General features: G+C 39.4%; 1 protein-coding gene across 1 annotated transcript in view; it reads right to left on the reverse strand.

Annotated features, from left to right (window-relative positions):
- Positions 1–9,919: 9,919 nt before the first annotated feature.
- The window catches only part of CABCOCO1 (ciliary associated calcium binding coiled-coil 1), a 52,478-nt gene continuing 38,899 nt past the window's right edge, over positions 9,920–23,498 (reverse strand). Inside the window, exons 6-8 of the mRNA XM_068397416.1 lie at positions 13,268–13,390; positions 12,729–12,869; positions 9,920–9,982 (exon numbers count right to left, since the gene is read on the reverse strand). Coding sequence (XP_068253517.1) covers positions 9,920–9,982; positions 12,729–12,869; positions 13,268–13,390 — 327 coding nt within the window. The remainder of the gene's footprint in view (positions 9,983–12,728; positions 12,870–13,267; positions 13,391–23,498) is intronic.

Below are 23,498 nucleotides of genomic sequence, written 5' to 3' on the forward strand. Positions count from 1 at the left end.
AGCTTTGTAAGAAAGTTTTAGTTATGGAAAGAAACGTATAAGGTTCTCAAATGATTTCGAGGAAGATCAAACTCCCCCTTTTTTGCTAGTTGAAAGAGGAAAGGTCCCTTCTTGATATAAATCATGAATAATTTGAATAGACTTTTTTCCTAAAGAAAAACTCCTTTTTCTTTGAAAGCCATTGATAGCTCAGGATTCAAGCAGAAAAGAATAAAAGAAGAAATAATAGTTTCTTCCTAGAAGAGAATGTGATATGTATGTTTCCAAATTAGCAAGATTTTAATTTAATTATAACTGAGGAATGTGCATGCATGTGTGATTTGCCTGCTAGTAAGTGAGGAATGAGGAGTGCCCCACTGTCTTGTTTGCTTGTTTAGCTGCCCAGTAAGGTTCAACACCACAAACTCTGCAAATTGAATGCCCATGGCCTTTAGTTTCCAACTGGTCTGAACCATCTGCATCTCCCAGACTTGTTGACAAATTACCTACCATAAAATATGTAGTTAACTAGTTACCTGACACCCATAACTTTTACCTGACTACCGTAAAATGATAACTAGTTACCTGACATCATCCTTTCTATCATCCCTTAGTGTTTCTTAAAAAAACACACCCCAAAACATAGATTTTAAAAAGCACTGACATCAAAATAACAATTGACCCTCTCCAAGCAGTTCTGCCCTTCACAAGCATTTTACATGACTGAAGGCTTCAACTTCCAGTTCTCGGAGGCTTCTCCTGCGAATTTTTCCCTGCTCTCTGTCAACAGCCAGACACTACCATGCTTGTAACCACCAGCCACCAGGTAAAAGTCAGTCCAGCTGTTGCCTCTGGTTTTTATTTTTTTTAAACTAATAACAAACACACCACACACACAACGCACGTACATCATACACGCAACAGCTGCTCTGCCTCAGAGTAGCAAACCCAGTTACTCGTAGGTATTCTCAGGAAATGGAAAAGCAACGCTCCCAAGGCTGGCAGTTTTCTGAAATGATCTTTCTATAATGTATGCTCAGTTTAACTGGTATGTTAGTAAAACGGCTCTAGCGTTATGCCAGTTGAAGAGAAAGTAGAAAGTAAATCCACAAGCTTTTTGTTCAGATAGACTTCAGTATCTCAAAAATTCACAAGCAATGGAAATTTGCTACCAAGGCTGAACCCTTGTTACAAAAACAACCAATTCAAACCCCGCTGCTACAATTCGATGTGACTACAGCCATTGCAGAGCAAGCATATGTATACTTGCATGTCCGTTTTGCCCTCTGTGAGGGCAAGCAAGCATAAAGCAGGTGATAATACATTTTGACCACAACCATGTCATCCCCCGGTTATTTTTGCAGTATAAATGAGTTAGATATCAATCAGATGCATTTGCATTTCATTCACTAATCCTACTCAAAGCAGCATTTAAGTGTCCTTATTTTTCACAATAAAAGAAGTTGGATACCCAGTTTATCTTAAAAAATGTGAATTGAAGTAAAATGCATTTGCAAGTTGCACATTTATTGGATCGAGTGAAATAAGGCATTAAGCCAGCATCTGATCTTGCTTGCCACTATGTAAACGATGAGTAAGTCTGCTAGGGTCAACAGAGCAGCAGCGGAGTCACATGAGTCACAGCACACTGCTCTTCGGAAAGATTTCTCCGTGGCTAAATATACTATTACAGTCGCTTCAGGAAAAGCTCTGCGTCAAGTTCTAATAAATGCTGGCAGTGATGCTGAGCTCTGAGCACTCATAAAGCCAAAAGGATGAACAGGAATTAACAAGTGGCCTTAAAAACCTATTGAGGAGAATGGAAGTTTTGTCTGCCCAAGAACTGAAGAATCAGAACTTTGGTAATGAAAATCATGACCTAATTTTTCTGCCACCCACATTTAGCCACCTTTTAAATAGGTCTGGGGAAAAAAAAGTAAAAAAGGAAACAGAATTTTCTTCAGGATCAAGTGCAGAAAATACCACTGAACTCAATAGCCTAGGTTTGTACAAGTTACCACTCAACTATGCAACAACATGGAGTTTGTTTCACTATAATTTTAACCAGGCTTGTCCCAGTAAATGGTGTCTTGCTCCTCCCAGGGGAATGCATTGAACAAACCTACTGTTATCAGTGCACGGGAACAGCCACACCGACAGAAGCCAATCCAACACCCCATCCCCGTGATCCAGCAAATGGTAATTCCAATAAATACCCTTTATATCTCCATCTGATATGCACAGTGCTGAATCTGGAAAAATGAGAGCTCAGTAAACCATAAAAGAGATGCCCTTTGGTCTTGTCTTTTTTCAGTGGGGTCATAATTTAGTGCTATTACAACAATAGTTCTAGGTAGCTAAAATTGCTTATCAAATGTAGTTTTTTTTTAACAAAGTAGTGAATTAGAGAATATTTCATAATTCCTTATGATTTTGTCTCCTACCTAGTCTTTCCACTGGAAGCCTGATTAAATGAGTATTATTTCTTCTTAAGTGGTTTTACAGGTCGTTTATCTTAGATTTATGAGTATCAACCTACTTTAGAAGGTATTAGATAGCTTTATCGTTTGACACGTATTCTCTAAATCATTTACAGTGCTCTCCATTTGCACTAGACGACCAGTAATCTTCTCAATATTAGGTTTTATTGACAATGCACCATATAGAGTTCTTATTATATGGTAATGATTTAAGATAGGTGAAAGATTGGGAACTAATAAATCCAAAAGCTCATTTTTGATTGTTGACACAGAGCTGAGGAATAACGTGCATCCATCTAAATCACTCCGTTTCTCAATAACGTCACACACATGCATGTTTAACCTGTTAGGAACACGGCGCAGAGATGTGCAAATAGTTCCTAATTCCTGCTTTGAGACTGGCGGACTCACGCTTAAATCTCTGTATTTACTCAGAGGAAACCACCAGTGGATGTGAGATTCCCCCGTCGTGTGGAAGCCCCTGCACTTGCCTTACACAGTGCGGCGGGTGTGGGTAATGATGGCCTCAAGCAGCCCGAGCACTCCTCTGTTATACCTGAGTCACGCCACGGTAAATATGCCTATCGAGATCAGGAAGCATTTTGCCTGAGTCAGGAGCTAGTAAGACTGAGAATAAGGGCTTAAAAATCAGCCCCATGATTTATATTTGTGAGACAGCATCAAAAGCTGTCATATATAACAAAGACATACCTTCGTGTAGCCCTACAAAATAATAATTGCACAGAAATACTGGCATTGATAGCAATTGAATTCAATTGAATAATTGATTCGACTACTTCAATAGATCACCCGCCGTATCTACATTACTCACAAAAAATTGGAGTAGAGGAAAAAAAAATTAAAGCAAGAGCCTTTGGTAGCAAATGAAAATCTCTCCATTGAGTTCCACAGAATTAAAGTCTCATCTGCAACCCTGTAATCCAAAGGTATGTCTTTGAAATGCAGTCAAGAGATCTGTATCAGTCCGGCTTTTATAGTGCGTCACTGGAAATGGCTTCTGGGGCACCGGAGCTGCGTGAACTGGCAATTTGTTAAGTTGAAACGTGGCATTTCGAAAAAAGGCTGGAATGATCTCGGAGCAAAACCAACGCAAAATCTGAATCCTGCTTTTATCCCCAACAGCCACCTGGTAAGAAAACTCCAGTGAAAAATTGGCATTAGTGGCAAAATTGTCCTGTGACAATTACACACGACTGTAACTGTGAATAGCAGGGCGGTACAGTAAAGAGGTGGCTTTCTCTCACCTTGCTCATTCAGAAAACAAACAACCCAAAAGCCCTTACTCAGGCGAGAGGCTTGGCAGGCTCACTCTGCTGTCTACAAATGATTTAGTAGCAGAGGAACTGGTGCCATGAAACGTTGAGAACTCCGAACTCCAACCAAAATAAAACACCTCGCTCAAAGCAATGCAGTAAGCATCGCTGTTACCTTGCCTTACTTCAGTAAAACCAGGCAGAGACTTGCTGGGGGAAGAGGGGGGGGGAGGGGGGGGAAATAATCTTCCCCAAATGAGCACTCCCCAGGGCTGTATGACACGAGGGAGCGCCTGCAGACCCCCAACCTAATAACGTATTAGCAGGCAATTTACTAACCTACTGTGAAATAGCAGAGACATCACAAGTTCCATTTCCCTTATTAATGGAGCTAACTGCATTCTGCAATGTGGGATCTACATTTTTGTAGGCTTGTTCCATTCACTCAGTTCCTAAATCAGAAAAATTTAGCAATCTTCAACATCTCTCAGTGATGAGTGAAATTTCTTTTACTACTGTGAAGAAGGGAGGAGGTCAAGAAGGCTTGGGAAAATTTGTTAGTACGATCTGTAATATGAATTTGGCAGAAAAAGAAATTGAGAACATTTCTTTGGAAAACAATCAAAGGGCGAAGTTTTCCTCTTGGAGCTGCATGGTAATTCATGACTTACATGCTCCAAAGAAACTTGCTACTCTGATGATGAGGATAGCAAAATATTCATGGTCTGCCTGACAGACCAAAGATGGTCATTTTTCCTCTGTTTGTCAGGATCTTTCTGTTCAGGCAGGGCCACGTGTGTGTCCCTCAACACACAGATAAAGATTGAGTGATGCATCTCTGCTCAGGAAGATTATAATCTAAGTTAGGTATGGCACAAAAAGTTAGAAACGACAAAAAGTAACAGGGCAGGTGGCAGAAATTTAGGCTCGGTCTTGTGGAGAACAACACATGCTTTCTCTTACCTGGATCTCAGCTGCTCCTCGTGTACATGAAAAGTCAGCGTCTTCGTGGTTAACCACTTACACCACCGCAACACACACAAGCGACCAATAAAACTGAGGACCTTGAGAGCCTCTGAGATGAGTGATCTTGAGCCTCCTGTATCCGTTCCAGCTGGGGTTCATCAACAACATAAAATTAAAGTGTGGAACTTCTTGCCATGGAATAGGCCAGGAGCAGAACTGAGTTCAAACAAGGACTAGACAAATTCATGGAGGAGATGTCCCTTGATTTCAAACCACTGTTGGGTCTTGGTGCATGCTTCAGCTCCACACGTTTCTAAAGCACTGATCAATGGAAGGCTGCGCCTTCAGGTGATGGATCCCTCTCAGGGTGCCCCGTTCCTATACTCTTCCCTAAGCATCTCCCATAGTCAATGCCAAAGGACCGACTCTGGGACACCTGGGTCCTGCTCTGTCCAGACATGACATTTCTTACACTATAATCAATGCAATCATAAAAATAGACTGTTTAGACAAGAAAATTGTGTTGGCTGCAGTTCAAAAGATATAAGATTCAAATTTTAAGAAAGTGTTGTATGAGACATCTTCAGAAAGAATTAAAAAGAGCTAAATGAAAACTTTTAAATATTCATATAGACTAACCTCAGTGGAGGGAGGCAAAATCCCAAGGCCTTCTTTGCAGTCACTGGAGGAACTGGCTCATATATAGAAGGTGCTTCAGAGCACCCTGCAGAGGCTCCTACCATCAGTCACCACCCACATCAGCATCCCAAACAGATACAGCTCCAGTAGCCTTTTTCTAGGAACAGAAAAGAACTATAGTCGTTTTAGGTGAGTAACTTTTATGGACCATTTTTCCTCGTAGCCTCAAAACAATCTTCTCCTGTTAGGCCACAGGTCTCCCCTCTTGCTTCCCCTACCCCACCTGCCGGGGTGCTTGTACCAACTCACATTTTCCTTTTTTGTTCTTTGAATCAGCTCATAAATACGGAAAATACGTACAACTATCAGCAGGCCTAGGCAACACTGTGAGTGCAGAATTCTACATGAACACAAGCCTCACGTTTAATGCAGTCTTTGTTGCGACAGTGACAGGGCAAGCTTTAAAGCAATGAGCTACTAAGTCAACTATGTAAAAAGTCAGGTTGTTTCTACCCTGGAAATATTTTACATTCTGTTCTTTCTGCAGTATTACTAATTCCAGGTTCTGTTTAATGCCCTGCATCTGAATGCGACTCTCAATTACATGAGTCACTGCAACCATCCTTTGATTTTTTTTCCATTTTTGTCACCTATGTGTAATCTGAATCCACAACCTGCTGGAGCCTGAAGTTCTGCACACGCGAAGTGCCACAACAAAATGGGCTGATATGTAACATTCAGTTTTGAGTTGCTGATGGCAAGCAACGCTGCCCGTGTGTTTTGTCACTGCTGTCACTTGCTTGTGAACCACAGCAGAGAAGTGGAGGTGGTTTCAGCTTGAACACAACCCCTCCCTAGACTGCTGGTGTACAGAAGAACTATGTGGTTGCACACTGTGGCACAGCAGGTATAACATCATCCTAAGGTGAGGGAGAAGGGAGAGGAACGAGGGTGAACTGCCCAGTCACCTGCAGTACTCTCACTGCTGCACGACATGCCACACTGACTGCTGCTACTAAAGAGTACAAACATCCCTTTCGCACCTCAGTAAATCTATAGGTGTTAGCTATGGATTCATTACCATCTTTGCCATGTACGTAACCCATGTTAAAGTTCTCTTCTACGGCTGTCTTCTGGGTTAGCCCAGGGTCAAACTGATGCTCTGGAGGCTTTTCAAATAAGTACAATAGGTACACCTGTATAAATGCGTTTTGGTGGTCAACTGAATCATGTGCTTAAGAGTCCAATTTAAATGGACCAATGCACACATTTTGTGGTCAGGTTGGCAGTGTGGGTTACTGAAGAAAACGTCTTTTTCTCACTTGTGAAAAGCTGAATTTGAAGCCTACGCACAGTGGCTTTTCTGGGAAAGCAAATTTTCTAGGAATGCCAGTTACAATTTTAGGAAGGAAACAATGTGGTAATTTTCAAATTCAAATCAAGGTTTGTCACAGAAGAAGAGAAGCAAGGCTTGAGAAGAAAAGGCCACGACAACCAACTATGAAACAGCTAAAAACCTGTTTTCTCTTTTTGTCTCCTTTCCCATCTTTTTCACGCCAGCTTCTTAACTAGAAAAACTGCTTTCCACCTCTCCTAAACTTCCGTCACTCTGTCAGTATAATGCAGGAAAGCACTGCCTAAAAATAGATCTTTTCTTTCACTAGAGAATAATTATTAATTGTTCACTGTCTCATTATGAAATCCTAGTGAAGACCAGGATTTTACCATGAAGATGCTAAAAAGCATCAATATTATACCTTACATGAGAAAAACTATAGTGTTTCATCTGTCCTCTGTCCCCTGGAAAACCATCACTTCTCTAGCACACAAGGTAGAACATAACAGCTCTTTCCTTCCTTTCTACAAGATCTCCCTGAGTTAAACTGAAAGCTCTGTAGGGTGGGAACCTGTCAGGAATGATGTTAAATACATGTATTGTAAAGAACTGTATTACATCAACAGTGTTGCAAAAAAAAAAAAAAAAAAAATCAGATTGTTATACCAAAGCCTCAACTGTAGGTCCCAGGAATGACAGTATAATTATTTTTAGAGATGACTATAGCAATAACTCAACATGACACGAGAGACCTGAGAAACAGCAAGCCTGATTTACACCAATGGAGAAGCCAGGAATGCAGAATGGAGACTGTTCTTAATGCACCATATTGCATCTGAACATTTTGTTCCTACCCATCTATCCAAGGCATGACGTTTTGCATTTCATATTAACATTCTGAAGACATTAAAGGATTCTTCAATTTGATGTTCATATGCTGTGTCAGAACACGCACTCTGCCCGCTTAGAGAGATGTCATGCTTACCTTTTACTCATCTTCCCTCCTTCAGCCTCCTGACCATCCTCCCTCCCACTCCCCAAAAGTCCCTGGGTCTAGTTTTATTGGTAACGTTATTTAGTTCAGCAGGAAGATAGTTACAAACACGGTTTGTGGGACTGGAACTTCGCTTGGGATTTCTGCAGTACCTCAGCTGTTATGCATATGTACTAAGACTGAACGCTAACAAATCATTGCAGTAATACTCGATGTTCTTCTACAATTTCTCATCTTCAAAGCACTTTAAAATTTCCCAGAGGTTCTACAAACTCTGGGAGAGGGAGGAAGAGATATGGGCAAAAAGCCTTTGTTTAGCATTGGTCTTTACATAAATCATGGTTAGTCCCTTTCTGCCTAGCGCTACAGCAGGAACGTTGTAGTCTGCAGATTGAAGTCTGAAGTGCTAAACAATGCTCAATTGCCAAGAACACATTTTTGCTAAAAAGTATTTAAAGTACTCTCTTTTTCATACGGACAGCTCTCTTCAGAAGTTCTGTTCTCACCTTTAAGTTCAAAACCAGGGAAACTCGTGACGGTAGCATAACATGTCGGGACGTGAATTTATGTATCAAAATAAAGGACATTTTGATTTCAGAGAGTTTTGGTAGCAAAAAAGTCGTATTTCAAAGCAATAAAACGACAAAGAACATAACCAGGAATCTTAACAATAGTAGAAGATTTTCAAAAGATTTTTTTTAAAGATAAAACTAATAATTCTCCAGGCGTGCCGTGGGTGTGCCAAGCAGACAGCCCGCCTGCAGCCGCTGAAGGCAGCTCGCACCGAGCGATCCTCGGGAGGGGCCGGTAGCGGAGCGCCCCCTGCCGGCCCCGCGCGCACCGCAAACACACTGTCGAGATATTTGCTTTTTTTTTTTTCCCCCCACTGGGCTGAGTCAGGCTTGCACACTTTTTTCATTATCACCATAAAAAATGAGGATGAAATGAAACAAAACCTAACTTTTTCCTTAATGGGAAACAAATATGAGACTGCAATGGATAAAACATTCAATTTCTTGAATATTCCGTTAAACATAACCCAATCCAGGCTTTACACTCGAAAGCCCAACTTGTAGTCAACACACTTGCTAGGGTGCAGAGTTCTGTACCGTAGCAATTAGTACAGGCTACGATTTTGAAGCACAGATGTTACTCACAAATACCTTAGGGCCGGGTGTCAAGAGGATTGGGCCAGACTCTTCTAGTGGTGCCCAGTGACAGGACAAGGGGCAACAGCCACAAACCGAAACATGGGAAGTTCCATCTAAATATGAGGAAAAACTTCTTTACTTTGAGGGTGACAGAGCACTGGAACAGGCTGCCCAGGGAGGTTGTGGAGTCTCCTTCTCTGGAGATATTCAAAACCTGCCTGGACACGACCCTCTGCAACCTGCTCTAGGTGAACCTGCTTTGGCAGGGGGTTGGACTAGATGATCTCCAGAGATCCCTTCCAACCCCAACCATTCTGTGCTTCTGTGATGTTAAACTGGTTCTTCTGAGGTCATTTATTTGGTTGGGTTCCTTTGGAGCTCAAAAAGTTTCTATAATGTCTGGCAAAATATGGGAACATTCTCAGATGAAAGGTCACATGCATTCCAGAAAAATTGCCGCTGAAATCAGAAGGAACTCTTCTTGGGAATAACTGTAAAAGTGCAAACTCTTCATTTATGCAGTTATTCATTTATGGTGGAAATAAAGAAGTGCAAGATATTAAATTTGTTTCAAAGCTTAGGAAGCAATTTAAAATGAAATACATATTATTAATGAATAACTACAGTGAAAAGGGTGTAATTACATGTTAATTAAATTCTCTCCTTATATCTGCAGTGCCTCAAAATGATGTTTTCTCTCTATGTATTCTCCCTCTAGCAAAATTTCCTGAAAAAACCCCCATAGGTGTAAAGCAGAAACTGTTAAATATTTCACAACCGGAAAAAGGAATGAAACTACAGCATTTCTTTTTAAATTAGGATTTCTATTCAGAAATAAACTGAACGTCAACATGTTTTAATTACACATCCTTCTGTTTATAAGCTACTTAAGTCTAAACTAAATAACAACACTGGCAGAACACAGTAAATTTGAGGAACTGGGATGAACTATTTCTAGGTAAATGTTAACAGAACCATTTTCCTTTACACAAAAATAATGACGTTCAGGCAGGGAGCCAGTCTTCTGTGCACACTATCCCCTACTGTCCAGTTCCTGTAAAATTCAACATCACTTTTCTTATCTGGCTATTTAGGACTTTTTAATTTTTCTGTTCTAAAGTAGAAGCTTCTTCTTGCATTTGCAGCTTTTCATTTATCTCTGCCTGTAAAGAAAATCAGAAGAAGGTGGTGGTTACGATGGAGCTATCTTAGGCTGCACATTGTCTTTGTGGTTTTGACACACTGTAGTGCAGTAAGACAGACATTATCCTACACACCTTCCTGTTTTGCAGACATAACGGTGTTTCAGCCTGTACTTCGGTGATAACACTTTATCGTATTACTGTGCACAACCCCGGTGTATGGTATGACTGCCATGCCTAGGAAGTGATCTGGGACAACCATTTCTCATGTAACCTTGGCTTGGGAGATAGGCTAATTTGCCTGTATTCTCAGACAGCCTTTACCAATAAACACCAAATCAGAAAAATTGCTTTGGGATTTGGTTGTTGCCACTGTTTTCCTTTGCTGCAGATGTTTGTTCTCTAGTGTAATACATTTTATTGAAACATTGCTGGAATTAGAAAGCATTACTGAAAATGAACAATAAAAAGCCCATATTTCTGTGATGCTGCTTGTCTGTCTTAATTACAAACACAATTATGAATGTGTATCTCATTCTGGAAATCCAAACTGCTGTAGACATTGAATGTTTAATTTACAATGTAACATTTGTGGGGAAGGTACAAGGGTTGTGACTTATTTTAGTGAAATGTTTGGCAATGATAATGCGTAGCAATCTTTAAATCTATATCATTTGGAAATGTGGGATCACTGGAAAAAAGGCCACAAATACTGGGGGCTTGTGTGGAATTTATGTATATTTCTCAGTATCAGCATTCATCACAGCAAAAATACATGAGAAATGGAAGGAGTACAATCACAGTCTCTCCAAGTGTCACAAAGTTTTGTTCAAATATCTGGAACAGGCTCAAAGGTGCTTTACAGACTCCACATAAACTGTTCCAAAACTTCTTAATGGACTTCATGTAATTTTGATAAAGTGAATGGATTTGGCCCAGAAAAGCTTGCAGTAACTTGCTGTTTTAGGAACTTTTTGGCTTGCCAGCCCTAGAAATCCCTACTGCTGCTATACTGCAACCTATCAATGGATAACCACAGTTAAAATGTTTTCAAAGTTCTCAGTAGCTCAGATTAGCATAAAAAAGCTGGAATTCCTCTTTCAACTTTGTCTCTGTAGAGATGGCCTTCACCATATTCAAATCCATCCTCCAGTATCAACAAATACATCCCCATCCCTTTACATTATGTGTATACTTAGCTGCTTTGCTGTGGAACACTGAGTCTCCAGGCTAACCCTCTCCCAGCCACTCCAGCTGCCTTTTCTTCTCCAGTTTTTATATGCCTCTGCCTCCAACTCTACCTTCAGTGAAAATCAGCTGCCACCACACTTCACTATGGCTGCTGTTGTGATCACTGAGTGTCAGCGCTGTGATTTCAGACTAAAAGTTGTTTTCTAGACTCAGCTAGAGCAAGTGATGCCTCATGTCCCCGGAGACGAAATGCAGATTGCGCAATCACAGTTCACACATAACAACAAAATGGTATGAGTTTGACCACGTATCAGGTAAAATTCTAATGACAAGATTACCTCAGAGGTCAACAAACTGAGAAATCAGGTGATACATTGGTGGAGGACTTCTAAAAACTACAAGGAAATTATTTTCTGTGTGTATAAGGAGATTTGCAAAAGAAATAATAATAAAAAAGAATTTTTCTAATCTGTGCAATTTTTGTAAAGAAAAAAGCTCTAAGCACTGAAGCTAATGAAATCAAGGTCAAGCGAACTATGCATTTCATTTTTTCTGTAGGTAGGGACAGGAATAAGACAACATAGGCAAGGTTCCCTCCTGTTTCTAAAGACATGTTGAAATGGAATATGAAATCAAATAGGTAGATCTAATGATGGCATCATTATTCCAATGTATATTCCCCATTCATACATAATCCATGTAAAGTAATTTATCAATATCACATTATTTTCAGACTATATGAGATATTTAATAAACTGCAGTTTAATAAATTGCTGCTTGATCAACAGTGTCCAATGTGCTGCATCAAAAGTTTAAAGTCCCTAATGCCACCTGGTTGTTGCAAACAAGACCAAATTCCACCAGTCCCTGGGTGGAACTGAGTCGTAGCTGGTTTGCTTTCAATAATTTCATATGCTTGAGGGAGCAGTTTACAAAACAACAATCAACTACGCTGCTGGCTTTCCACATGTTTCAATTTACAGACCTCCCTGCAGAGAAGCAGATCACCCTACAACAAACGTAAGTCCACTGACAATAGCTTCCTTCCCTTTCACGAACCCCAGAGAAAGAACTCATGGACTCCTCAGAGCCTGCAGACCACATACTGAAACGTGATGTGTTCCACTAAGGCAGCTCTTGTACAGCGATGCACCTACCAAATGAAGTCTAGAATTGGCATAAATGTGTTATTTCTTACACAGATTGAAGGATGTGTAACATAGATGCATCTAACAATTTATATTAAGCACACATTGCATATGCTCCATCACAGCAGCTGATCCTGAACCCCTGAAAAGGAATCTTATCACTGATACCACTGCGAGCAGGATTTGGCCCATGTTTCTTAACACATAGTAATGCTGAAGATATATGTTGTTATATTACTGAATATTTTTTATCTTATCACATGTAAGCTGACTAAGCTAGGAGTTATTTATAGAGGCTAATTCACATTTTTACAGCATATGGATGTGCTTTTTGCCAGCTTTAGCATGAATACAGTTTATGTTCATTAAGGCTGAGCTAGCTAATTAACCATAGACAGAATTAGTGAATAGCTTTCTAGGAATAGTACCTCAAGGTTGTCAATAATTTCATTTGGGATTTCACCCACTGCGGACTTCTCATCTTCAGCAGTGACGCCAGCCACAGCATCTGCCTTGAAGGACTCTACCTCTGGACAGGGCTCTTCCGGGCATCCCTCTTGGTCAGACCCCTAGCAGCAATCAGCCACAAGAAATACGTGAGTTAGAACATATTCCTGCTCTCTACAAGACCAAACAGTGTCAGCCCAAAGACACGCAACAATACGCGAAGCCTGCTTTTGAGAACTCCTGCTCTGACAGAGACCGTCAGTGTTTCTCACTGCCCAGGCCAGGCAGATCATGAGGTTATGAAGTCACGTGTGGAGAGCCCAGAGGTGCTGACTCGAATGTCCTCTGTTGACTGATCAATGCATTAAAAGCAACTTCATCCAATCTTAGAAGGGAATGCACACTATATTCTGAGGAATAAAGATCATCAGTGACTGGGCTCCAATGGGAATAAATGAGGTAGGAGACTCATAGAAAAATAGCTTTTTCCAAAAAAAAAAAAATGAACAAAACTCTATACTTTAGGTTCTGTCTCTGCAGCTGTTGGTGATATTATGGATGACGAACAGAAATCTGAAGGTATGCCTTCTTCCAGCAGAGCAGGGAAGGGAGGAACTGCAGGCTGGGCAAGTTCAATCATATACTGGCAGTATTTAAAAAAAATAAAGTAATTCAGGTTTAATTACAGCTCAGAGATTTAGAGCAGTTTTTTTTTAAATGGAAATGAAATGGCTGGGAAAACAACAAAAAACAATACCTTTTTTGTTACTATCCAGGTGCTCAGAACTGGAAAGAATACTGAAAATGATTATAGATCAGCTTTAATTTCTAGCTGCATCTCAAGGGGCCCTCTTTATAATACTTGGAAAGAACAGATGATTTTCATAATTTCATGACACTACAGCTTCTTACTCATGTGGATAATTAAGTTTAGAAAACACAGAGCTTAGGTAACATACAGTCTTCCCAATGCAAATTTGTCATTTCTGAACAGGGACCTTGTTGCATTTTGGAATTAAAGGGCCCAGCTGATCACCAGGGTATTCTTTCAAAGGAGTCAGCTGGAGTAAAGTTGTAGTGACACTGCCTCAAATAAGTCCTTAAGGAAAATATTTTAATATGTGACTATAATTTAAGAATCACTAACGGTCTGAGTTTTGCTGCTTCATCAGCTTGCTCTCATTTCTCTTCCCTGGGAACATGGGAACCACACTGGTATTCTGCTGGCGTGTGAACGGTGGCTCCAGGAATGCTCTGACAAGGAAATGGCTTTTCCCCCCAGAGCTGCTGGATGCAGCACTTAGTCCTTGCTTGGGCTCTCGTGAGTGATGCAGAAGGCAGCCCCAAGTCCTCTAAAGGGACAAGGTTTTGTGTTGTGTTTGTTTGGGTTTTTTTTAAAAAATGGATGACAGAGAACACATATGCCAAATAGGCGACAAAAGGCATTTTTGAACAAGCAAGGAACAGGGTACAATACTAAAATGGTGTGTTTGGGGCCTCTACAACACGAAGAGCCCACTGAGAATACCAGGCAGTTGTTCCAGTTCTGAGTCAGCTACTACAAACATGATTTTGCTTGGACGGTGTAAGTCAACTACATCAATTCACATCAGGGTAATTGCAGCTCCCATAAATGAATTTTCTCATACCTTTGAAATCATAGCTAGATTGATATTTGGTTTATTTAGTTACTTGCTACAGTTGAACATGCTGAAAATATTAAAGGTTCTATACATTCGCAAAAGTGATCGCAAACATTGAAAATAAACGTTGAGACCTAGCCATTGTACTTTATTGCATTAAAAATCTCCTTTCTAGTCCTAAAAGCTTTTCAGAAGTTATGATCGGACTCTGTCATTATCTTCAAGATTCCCTGTCATGTGTGAGCTCTCTAAAAAAGGTAGACAGTATTAGCCCATGTTTACAAGAACCCAAAAGGCTGACAGAAAGATTTCCAGAATTTAAGTGAGGAGAAAACCAGATTTTATAGAAGCATTTTCCTGTATCACTTGTGGCTCAAATTTTACAGCACTGTGCTAGTGCCTACAGACTCGCAAAGGGAATAGTCAGAAAGTTTAGTTTTTGCATCAAAACGAAAAAGCCTTAAGTTGAGCTAAATGTTATTCTAAAATAAAAAGAAGCTTTGTTTTCAAATTCTGTATTTTTTTTTAACTAGAGCTCTTTGGTTTTAGCAAATATTTCCATTTTCTCTGATTTCTTACCTTATATTTTCTTATTAAAAAATATTAGCTGAATTGGATAAGAATTCTCAATTACTTTCTGCTTCCTTAAAATAACATTTTTTGGTTAGGTAGTTAATTATTCACTCAAAATATTTTCTTTATTTAGATTAAATCATTATTCCATTTATTCCCTCCAGTCCAAATTTCAAAAAATGAAATAATGTAAAAAACTCGACCAGGTTTTAAAAATCAATTCCTGGCTGATCAAATACATTTTTGTAGCATGGATAAGATTTTCAGAGGTTCTGTTTTAGAATAATATTTTTACTTCACTCTGTCCTTTTAAAGAGAGCCATTTTTTTACTCATCTGTTCCACGTCTAATAATAACCCTTGGATCATTAAGAAATAGCTAAATTACAGCAGAACTAGTTGCTTTAATGAGCCATAATAGTCTCAACATTCAGCCAAAAGTTTTTTTAAAAGACTGTGAAACTTCAATGTAGAATATGAAGTATTTTGTTTAGTAATAATTAGTTTATGAGCAGTACTACAGTTTACAGCCAAAATATAGTGACCTAAAAATGCCATTCTGCATTGCTCCTTCCTATACATTGTGTCCTTAACAAGTCCAGGGGAAAATTAGAACGAATGAATTGTGGTGAGAGCCCGAAGCCAACAAACGTATTTAAATGAATCCTTCTGATGCAATACTTTCCTTTAAAAAATACAATTAAGTCTTTGTGTTTCCTTTGAACAAAACCTCATGTTTAATAGCACCAATGGCTCTGTAGTAAAATCTATTTAAAAACAGAGAAGGAGACACAGTAAGTTTTACACAGTTACAGTGGCTTTAAAAAATGTTGCTCGTTTCTGAAGTCTGAGTAAATTTATGGTGAATTACTTCCACTGACCTACATTAAAAAATTCATCCTCCTTTTTTAATTCCTGAACATTTGTCATTATGTGAGCATTATTCACAATGAAAAGATGTAGTACTCAAAGTGTCCTCTTGAATCAATACAACTATTGAAATGTGAGAAACAGTTTGGCAAGATGATAATGCCTTAAAATTCACTGGCAATATTTTCCTGCACGTTGCGGTCCAATGGGTCCATGAGAATTCAAACACAAAGAAATTGTAAGGCAGTTGCACAAATGCAGAGGGCATATCAGTGTTAGCTGCAGATAAAAGCATGCTCTGAAAGACACTGGAGGGAGCAGAAGTTAAATGCTATATTCTTGCTAACTCCTAGGTGCAGTGGGGTGCCAAAAGGCCGCTTGAATCTGGACAAGTTAGAGCAGGCTAGAGGCTGCTCTCACATTCAGCAGAGGTTAATGCAGGAAATATCATTCAGTGTCACCTTTACTTTCCCACCCCAGTTGCATCAAACCTCATCGTAGTCACAGCTGGGGACCGTAGCTAGTATTCAAACATTGCTCTCAATGCACAGCCCCATGCCACAATTTTTCTCTGGAATTCTTTCTAGTAAAAGTGCCTAAAGAGAAGTAAGCATAAAAAGTATCATGTTGTTCTGTACGTAAACCCACATACGTTTCTTGTTGTTGAGAGCTAGCAAATTACCTTTTTACAAATGTAGGCAGAGCAAAGACAATAAAATAGTATACAGGAAAATTTCTAAAACAGAATAATGGCAGGAAAGAAGACTGGTAAAGCATTCTAATAAACGAGTTCCACAGATGTGGTAGTTATTATAAAATTAGCTTTGCATAACTTACCAATATACCATTACATTTTCCCCCAGATGTTATCTGTTACTTAAATTAATTTTGCTTAAGTTACTATTATTGCAGATTTTATCCACACTGTATTTTATTATTTAAGTTTCTGTGGCATAAAGCAAGCCCTGGCTGATAGCATTACTTTTAATAATATATGTAAGAGGTTTTAGTGTTATACAAATGGCTGCTGGGTATATCTTAATAGTCATAGCACAGAACGTCTGCTCTCAAAATATTATGTAGATTAAAACCAGCTATTTACTTACACTCTAATTCAAGCCATTGGAAAGGTCTGCAGTATTTATGTATGTGGTATGAAGGAAACAATCTACTTGGGGAATAAATATCAGAGTTTGGAAATTAGCAAAGCTAAGGTCAAGGTCAGTTTGGATTTACTAACATACTTGCTGAAAATTAGAATTTATAGTTTATGTTTACTTCTTTCGTAAATGAGAAAGGAGACTGGGGAGGTGGTGTATCTGCCTCTGATACAAGGCTTTTGTATCACAGAAACATTTTAAAACCACCTTTTCAGCTTAATATTATCTGAAATTCTGTACTCCTCTCCACAGTCTTAACATAAATTGTCTGTAGCTAATCTTAACAAACATAGGAAAATAATTATTTATAAGGATTGGAAAAAACATCCCATGTTCAGTACGGACCATTTTTAAAGCCTTGTAACATCTTTCAAAGCCTTTCAGTGGATATGGATTTGATTTTATATGAATGACAGATGCATTTAAAAAAAGGGTGTTCTTTGTGTGCTATTCTCTACACATATCATCTGTGTAGTTTCTAATCGTATGCCATAGGACCTTACACTGCCAGAGGCCTGCACAGACTTCCCTCTTACATATGATCATATGTGAGATTTGCTATGAACCAAAATACGTAACACAGGATTTACATTAGTTTGCCATTCGTGCTAAGCATGCCCAGCTGCACACCTACAAACGCGCTGAGTTTCAGTTGCTGGAATCAAAGGCATTTACAAGACGTGGTTTGTTAGCTGCCTGTATTTCATGGGGTTGAATTTGAAGGAATAACTAACGGGCAGAGACGCACTGTCTCACAGACTCAAACCAGCCTGCCTTTGGATTTTTCCCCTCTTTAACCTGCCCACATATGCAAACACAACGAATCCACCCTACTTGCCGTCTGAGGCATCGCCCACCAGTGTTCTCACCGGTGAGGAGGCTTCTAGGAGACTGCTGATAGCTCTACAAATACATTTGCCATCCTATTTTGCAGCAATGCTATACACAAGGTCCAAAGGACTGAAGGATACTATGGAGCACTCAAAAACTTAATCTAGATACATGATCTGTGCAGTGTGACTGAGGTGGCAGAGCTTCCTTCTGAACGCCTTCACTGTACACATTTGTATTAATATTTAAAGTAGAATTAAGATCAATGAGGGACTAAACTTGGCTGCTGAAGTTTGTTCCCCAGTCGCTAATGATGCACATGGAAATTCTGTGTGCATGCTCCTGGGCAGGAGTTTTCAAACCACTATTCCTTAAATGAGACAAAAGTTCAGTAAGTCAAAGGTATACTTCATGCTCTTTTTCCTGCATCTCAGAATTCAAGTTAATAACGTTTTAAAGAGAGTTTTCTATGTTTCTGAGCTGAGATGTGAATTAACTTTGTTGACAATACACCAGTAATTAATCTAGTCCAAAATAGCGATCTGAAGCAATTTGGTGCCTACATTGACAAAACAGGATCTGCTCCTCCCCCCAGGAAGCTGTAAATCAGTCAGTGACATCTGGCCTCAAGGACATCAGAGTCATCTGAAATGTGGTAATTTATATTAATGAACATCAATATTAATTTTTAAATAAAAAGAATTTGCTACTGCCATTATGTTTACATACGGAATATTATTTATAGCTTGTGTTCCTCCTTTCCTACATTTTGCCCATAAATTGTTGTAGGGAAACACACTGTCATAGTTATAATTATTTTTCCTTGGAGTTAAAGCTTTTACATATCCTCTTACTGTTTTCGGTAACTGTATGAGGGCAACAACCAGGATTTTCTTGCTACTCCAGGAACTGCTGCCAATTTTAATGCTTGACAGAGGAGAAAAGGGTGGTTCTAAAAAAACAACCAAAGCCTTCCTCTCTAGAGATATCTTAATGCAGAATGCCCTCAATACCTAGATTCTGTAAGAATATCCTAACATAACAGAAAGAAAAATAATACTGAATTTACTGGGCTGCAGTCATCTACTTCTGCTTTTACCAAGCTTCCAATTATTACTGCCAATTTGCAAATTATTTAGAAAGACAAAATAAGAGAGATCCAAAAAAAAATCCCCAGCTGGCTTTTATGCTGAGGACACATTACTAAATGATTCACCTTGGAATGGTCACTCTGAATTCACATTGCGTTTAGTATTGCCAAATCTCCTAGAGTTATGGGATTACAAGAGAATCTCAGCTTTCATTTAAAAATAAAGTTAGTGTCTAGCTCTTATGCTTACAGAGGAAAGATTGAAAACATAAATCTTGAAAGCTCAAAACTAGACTGCAAGCAAAAAGAACCAAACAACAACTATTTTTAAGGAAGTCTCATGAATTTTTTGGGATCTGTCTCAGCATTTTAAACATTTGAGGTTAACAAACCCTTTTAAAAACAATGCATACAGATTCTGAGGAGGGGTGAAGGATTTTTTTTTTTTTTTTTTAGTACCTGAAAGTGCAACTCTTGCATTTCAGGGCTCTTCACAGTGCCGGCCCCCTCTTTCCACTTTAAGGGTAACCCATCAAACAAGCAAAGAGCAGGCAGCTCCTATTCTGGCTGTACAGTTATACTCAACAGGGATCTAAAGCCATTAAAAAAAAAAACAAACCAAAACCACAAGAACCTTTCCCACAGTAACCACCTAGCTGGATCTACAAATATTAAAAAAAAAGTAAGGCCTTTTTTTATTAGTCATGTGATCACATTAGAAAACCATAAAAGGAGGTTCTGTTGAACCCAATGCACAACAGGCAGTCTAATATTTTGGTGGCATACACCTTATCAGGCCAGAGCTTTACATTTCCTTGTTGTACATCTCTTTTTCCAAATCATTTAATCAGGAAAGATCTGATATGAATGCTGAAAACGTTACGATAAAAATGTGAACACATACTTGGCCAGGTGCATTTTGGTACCTCTTTCTGGGAGGAGGCTTCATACAAGACTTGCTGCAGTCTCATACTCTCAGAAAATCTATTTGCATGAGAGCAAGTGCCTTTGGCAACAAAATGGCCTATAAGAATTAAATTGCTTAGGGGGATGGTATTCATCACACCTGCTTTAGGGGCTTTGTCAACCCCCTAAACCCCTCCTTGTAGGAAGCACAAAGACAACTGCATGTCCTGAGAGACAGTCAGAGCAACCAAGATAAATGAAGAACCTAACAATTGTTTAATATACCCGCTCTGGACCAGAGCAAGCACAGCCTGTTACCTCTCCCATTGACTATACAGGGAACCTAGGAAAGCTGAGGTCCTCACTCAGGCTCCCCAGTTTGCCTGGTGCTGGGAAATATGAAATATTCCCCTTTTTTATTCAAAGGACCTCTGTAGAAGCTCAGCAGGGATTAACAGCACCACACATTCCTCCTGTAGCCCTGAGCACGTTCGGTAAAAGTCAGATGGCTGTTGGTACTATTCTGGGCTGTTTTTTCCAGGTGTTAACATCCGAGAGGCAGCAATGTCTCACCAACTATGACTGTTCCACAGGGCTTTAGGTCAGCCCTAAGAGTGCCAAAAAAATGCTAATGTAGACATGCCTATCTCCAGCATGTATGTCTATCTCTGGCATGGCTCACGCTCTGTACACGCCAGTTAGAGCAGGCGTGTGTCTAGGGAGCTGCGTGTTACCCCACCAGATTTCTCTTAGCTCAGTAAGCAGAGTCTTCAGGCTTTATCTAAATGCGAGTGCAACGTACATGAAAGAAGGGCACCAAGAAGATTCCCAAAAAACCTCAGAAAACATTAAAAGAAACTTTTGAAACAATAAGGATTCAAGAAGTGATTGGGAGCTCCTGCTGAGAAAGTCTGACAGCAGAAAAATAACCTTTTGCTGTTGATACGGTAATGTCTAATCACTGCCTTAAGTTGGACAGAGGTCCCACCTCCTGCCTTTGTCCACTGCCACTCATGAACAGCCGTCCCTTCCTATGGATTTCCTCTGAAACCAGCATTTGCTCCATGCAAGACTGGTCACGGACAAGCCCCTCACACAACTGCCCTGTACTCTGTACGTTCCTGCACCAGCAGCTGACAAAGGAACAGGCTCTGTCTAAACTCCTCTCAGTCACCAGGTGCATTAGATGTGAAGAGGCTTGTCTATATTGATTCACCCCTAGCTGATGCTACAGAAAAAAATAACTGCTCTAACATTTAAAAGGTTGCATTACAAAAAAAAAAAAAAAAAGAAAACAACCACCTAAAGAATATTGATTCTGAGCTAAGAGGAAAAAAAAATTGCTCACACAATTTAAAAACTACAATATAGATTTTTAAAAAAATATGCTACATTAGAAAACTTTTCAGGATATACAGTCACATAAAAATGGAGAGCTTGTGTTCTTTGTTATTACACCTAAAACATAAAGTCTTTGCCTGAGTGTGTAAGTTTCTGTTAAAACAACAATTTGTCCTGTGGACTGTAAATTCAATTACTGTTTTTATTGGAATCACATTTTGCTTTGGAAACAATCATGCAGAAAAACAACCAGTAACTTAGACATCTTAAAAACATCTCAAAACAGGCATGGCTCTGAGAACAAATCAGTTACGGTAATTCTTCCACTGTGAACTGCCATGTTTGTTAAATCCATTTCCATATTTTTAATTAACACCTAGTTCAAAAAAAAAAATCTTACTGTAGGTCATTTTAATCACAGATGGGAAAACAAATTTACTTTATCAGAAAATTGACTTGACACTATTTTAGGGACTTATTTTTCATGTTTTTATCATCAAAATTAAGTTATTAACATACATTTTCCAATTTGGGAATGCAGAAGTAAGCCAATTTTTCTCTCAAATTTCAGAGTTCCAGTTTTCAGTCACCTCTCTATGTGAAACTAGTCTATTTTAGCACCAGAATATTTGATCAATACACACAAAAACCCACAAAAGTAAGATATCAGTACTTCTTTACAATTGTGTTTCTGTATAACTTGAATCTGCAGTATTCTCACCATAGTTAGTCAAAAGAAACCATCACTTCCTTGTATCGGACTTAAATTTCATATCCCATTGTAAACAGGCTCTCCTTATTACAGTACATGTTCATAAATCTGTTTATACTGGAGCTCAGCTTGAATGCTGGGGTTAGTTTTAGCTCTATCTTATAATACTGTCATTCACATTAAATAAAAATACAGTTGGGGATAGGGGCAGGGTTAGTCTGGTGAATGCAAGAGTTAAACAAAGCTTTGTTTCAGCATAGCTTGGCTTGGTGGGTGACTTGAAATCTAAGACGTTTCCTCTTGGTAAACTGCCAAAGCCAACCACACCTTGGATGATGTGAGGTTGTTTTTGAGAAGGTAACATCTCCTTACAGATTATCTCCTCCCACTTCGACTTGGAAGGTTTCTGAGAAGAAGAGTCATCTCCATTTCTGTTGGGGCATGAAATGGTTTCTGGTGAAAAAGTGCATAAATCTCATTCTGCTTTGACTTTTTAGGAAGCTCATGACAAATCATATAATCAAATATGGATATTTCAAAATTTGTTTAAACAAAGGATGAGAAGAAACAAGCATTTCTACCAAACAATTTATCCCCAAATAAAAAAAAAAACACGAACCAACACTCACTTAACGCTGTCTCTCTTACAAACTCTAAGTTAACTTCATCTTTTAGAAAATTACCATACACACAAGTAACAAAACCAAAAAAATCTGACATTTGTTCAAAGAAGGTTTCTACAATCATACAGAATTTTAACACAAATCAGAATTGAGAGCAAACGCTTCAAACTCTGAAGTGAAAATCTTGAGTCGGTTATAGAACAAGTGAATACGGAGGGTACTGGATTGGCTTGTACACTATAGGCTTTCCTCTCCTTTGTCGTGTTTCATCTTTTTGAGAAACTGTTCTACAAGAACAGGCAAAGACAATGTGATCACAAAGTTTGCATATGGTTTGCCTGATGAGATAGAGACAATGTGTCTGTGACGGTCATCTTTTGATGGGAAAAAATGAAGCAATGATGTCAAAGGGATTCATCTATTTATTCCTTTTAGCAGCACATTTTCCCCGGCAGCATTCCTAAATAGCAACATCATAACTACCTAGAGGGAGCAAACGCCAAACAGCAGCACCTTCTCTTAAGAATGCACAGCTACACCCAGAGACATGACATGGCCTACTCTGAAGTTGCTGTCTTTCGATCTAACCCTCAGAAGAAAACACCTATCAGGAACATCAAACGTGTCTGGACTGCCAAGCAGAGAAGCTGAGGAGAGGGTAGAAAAATCTCTCATGGCTGGAAAACTCAGCCAGCAATAGAAAGAAAGGCGAGGCAAATGGGGACACAGGAACTAAATTGGTCCTGTGGAAGGAAAGACTCATTCAGCAGCTCAGGGAAAAGCGTGGGTCAATGTGCAGAGGAAGAGAGCGGGAGCAATGGGAAGTAGCTACAGAGCTGAATGTGTCACATGCGGAGGAGAGGCAGGGAGGCTGAACAGATCCACCTTCACCACTCTAGAAGCAAAGAGCAACTCTGAACTGTAATACTTGTTATTCTAGTCTCAAACTCCCCTTTGGCCCCAACTGCCAAGCATGCCAGACTGCACCAAGCAGCTGAACATC

Source organism: Nyctibius grandis, chromosome 4, assembly GCF_013368605.1.
Source record: "Nyctibius grandis isolate bNycGra1 chromosome 4, bNycGra1.pri, whole genome shotgun sequence".
NCBI lineage: Eukaryota > Metazoa > Chordata > Aves > Nyctibiiformes > Nyctibiidae > Nyctibius > Nyctibius grandis.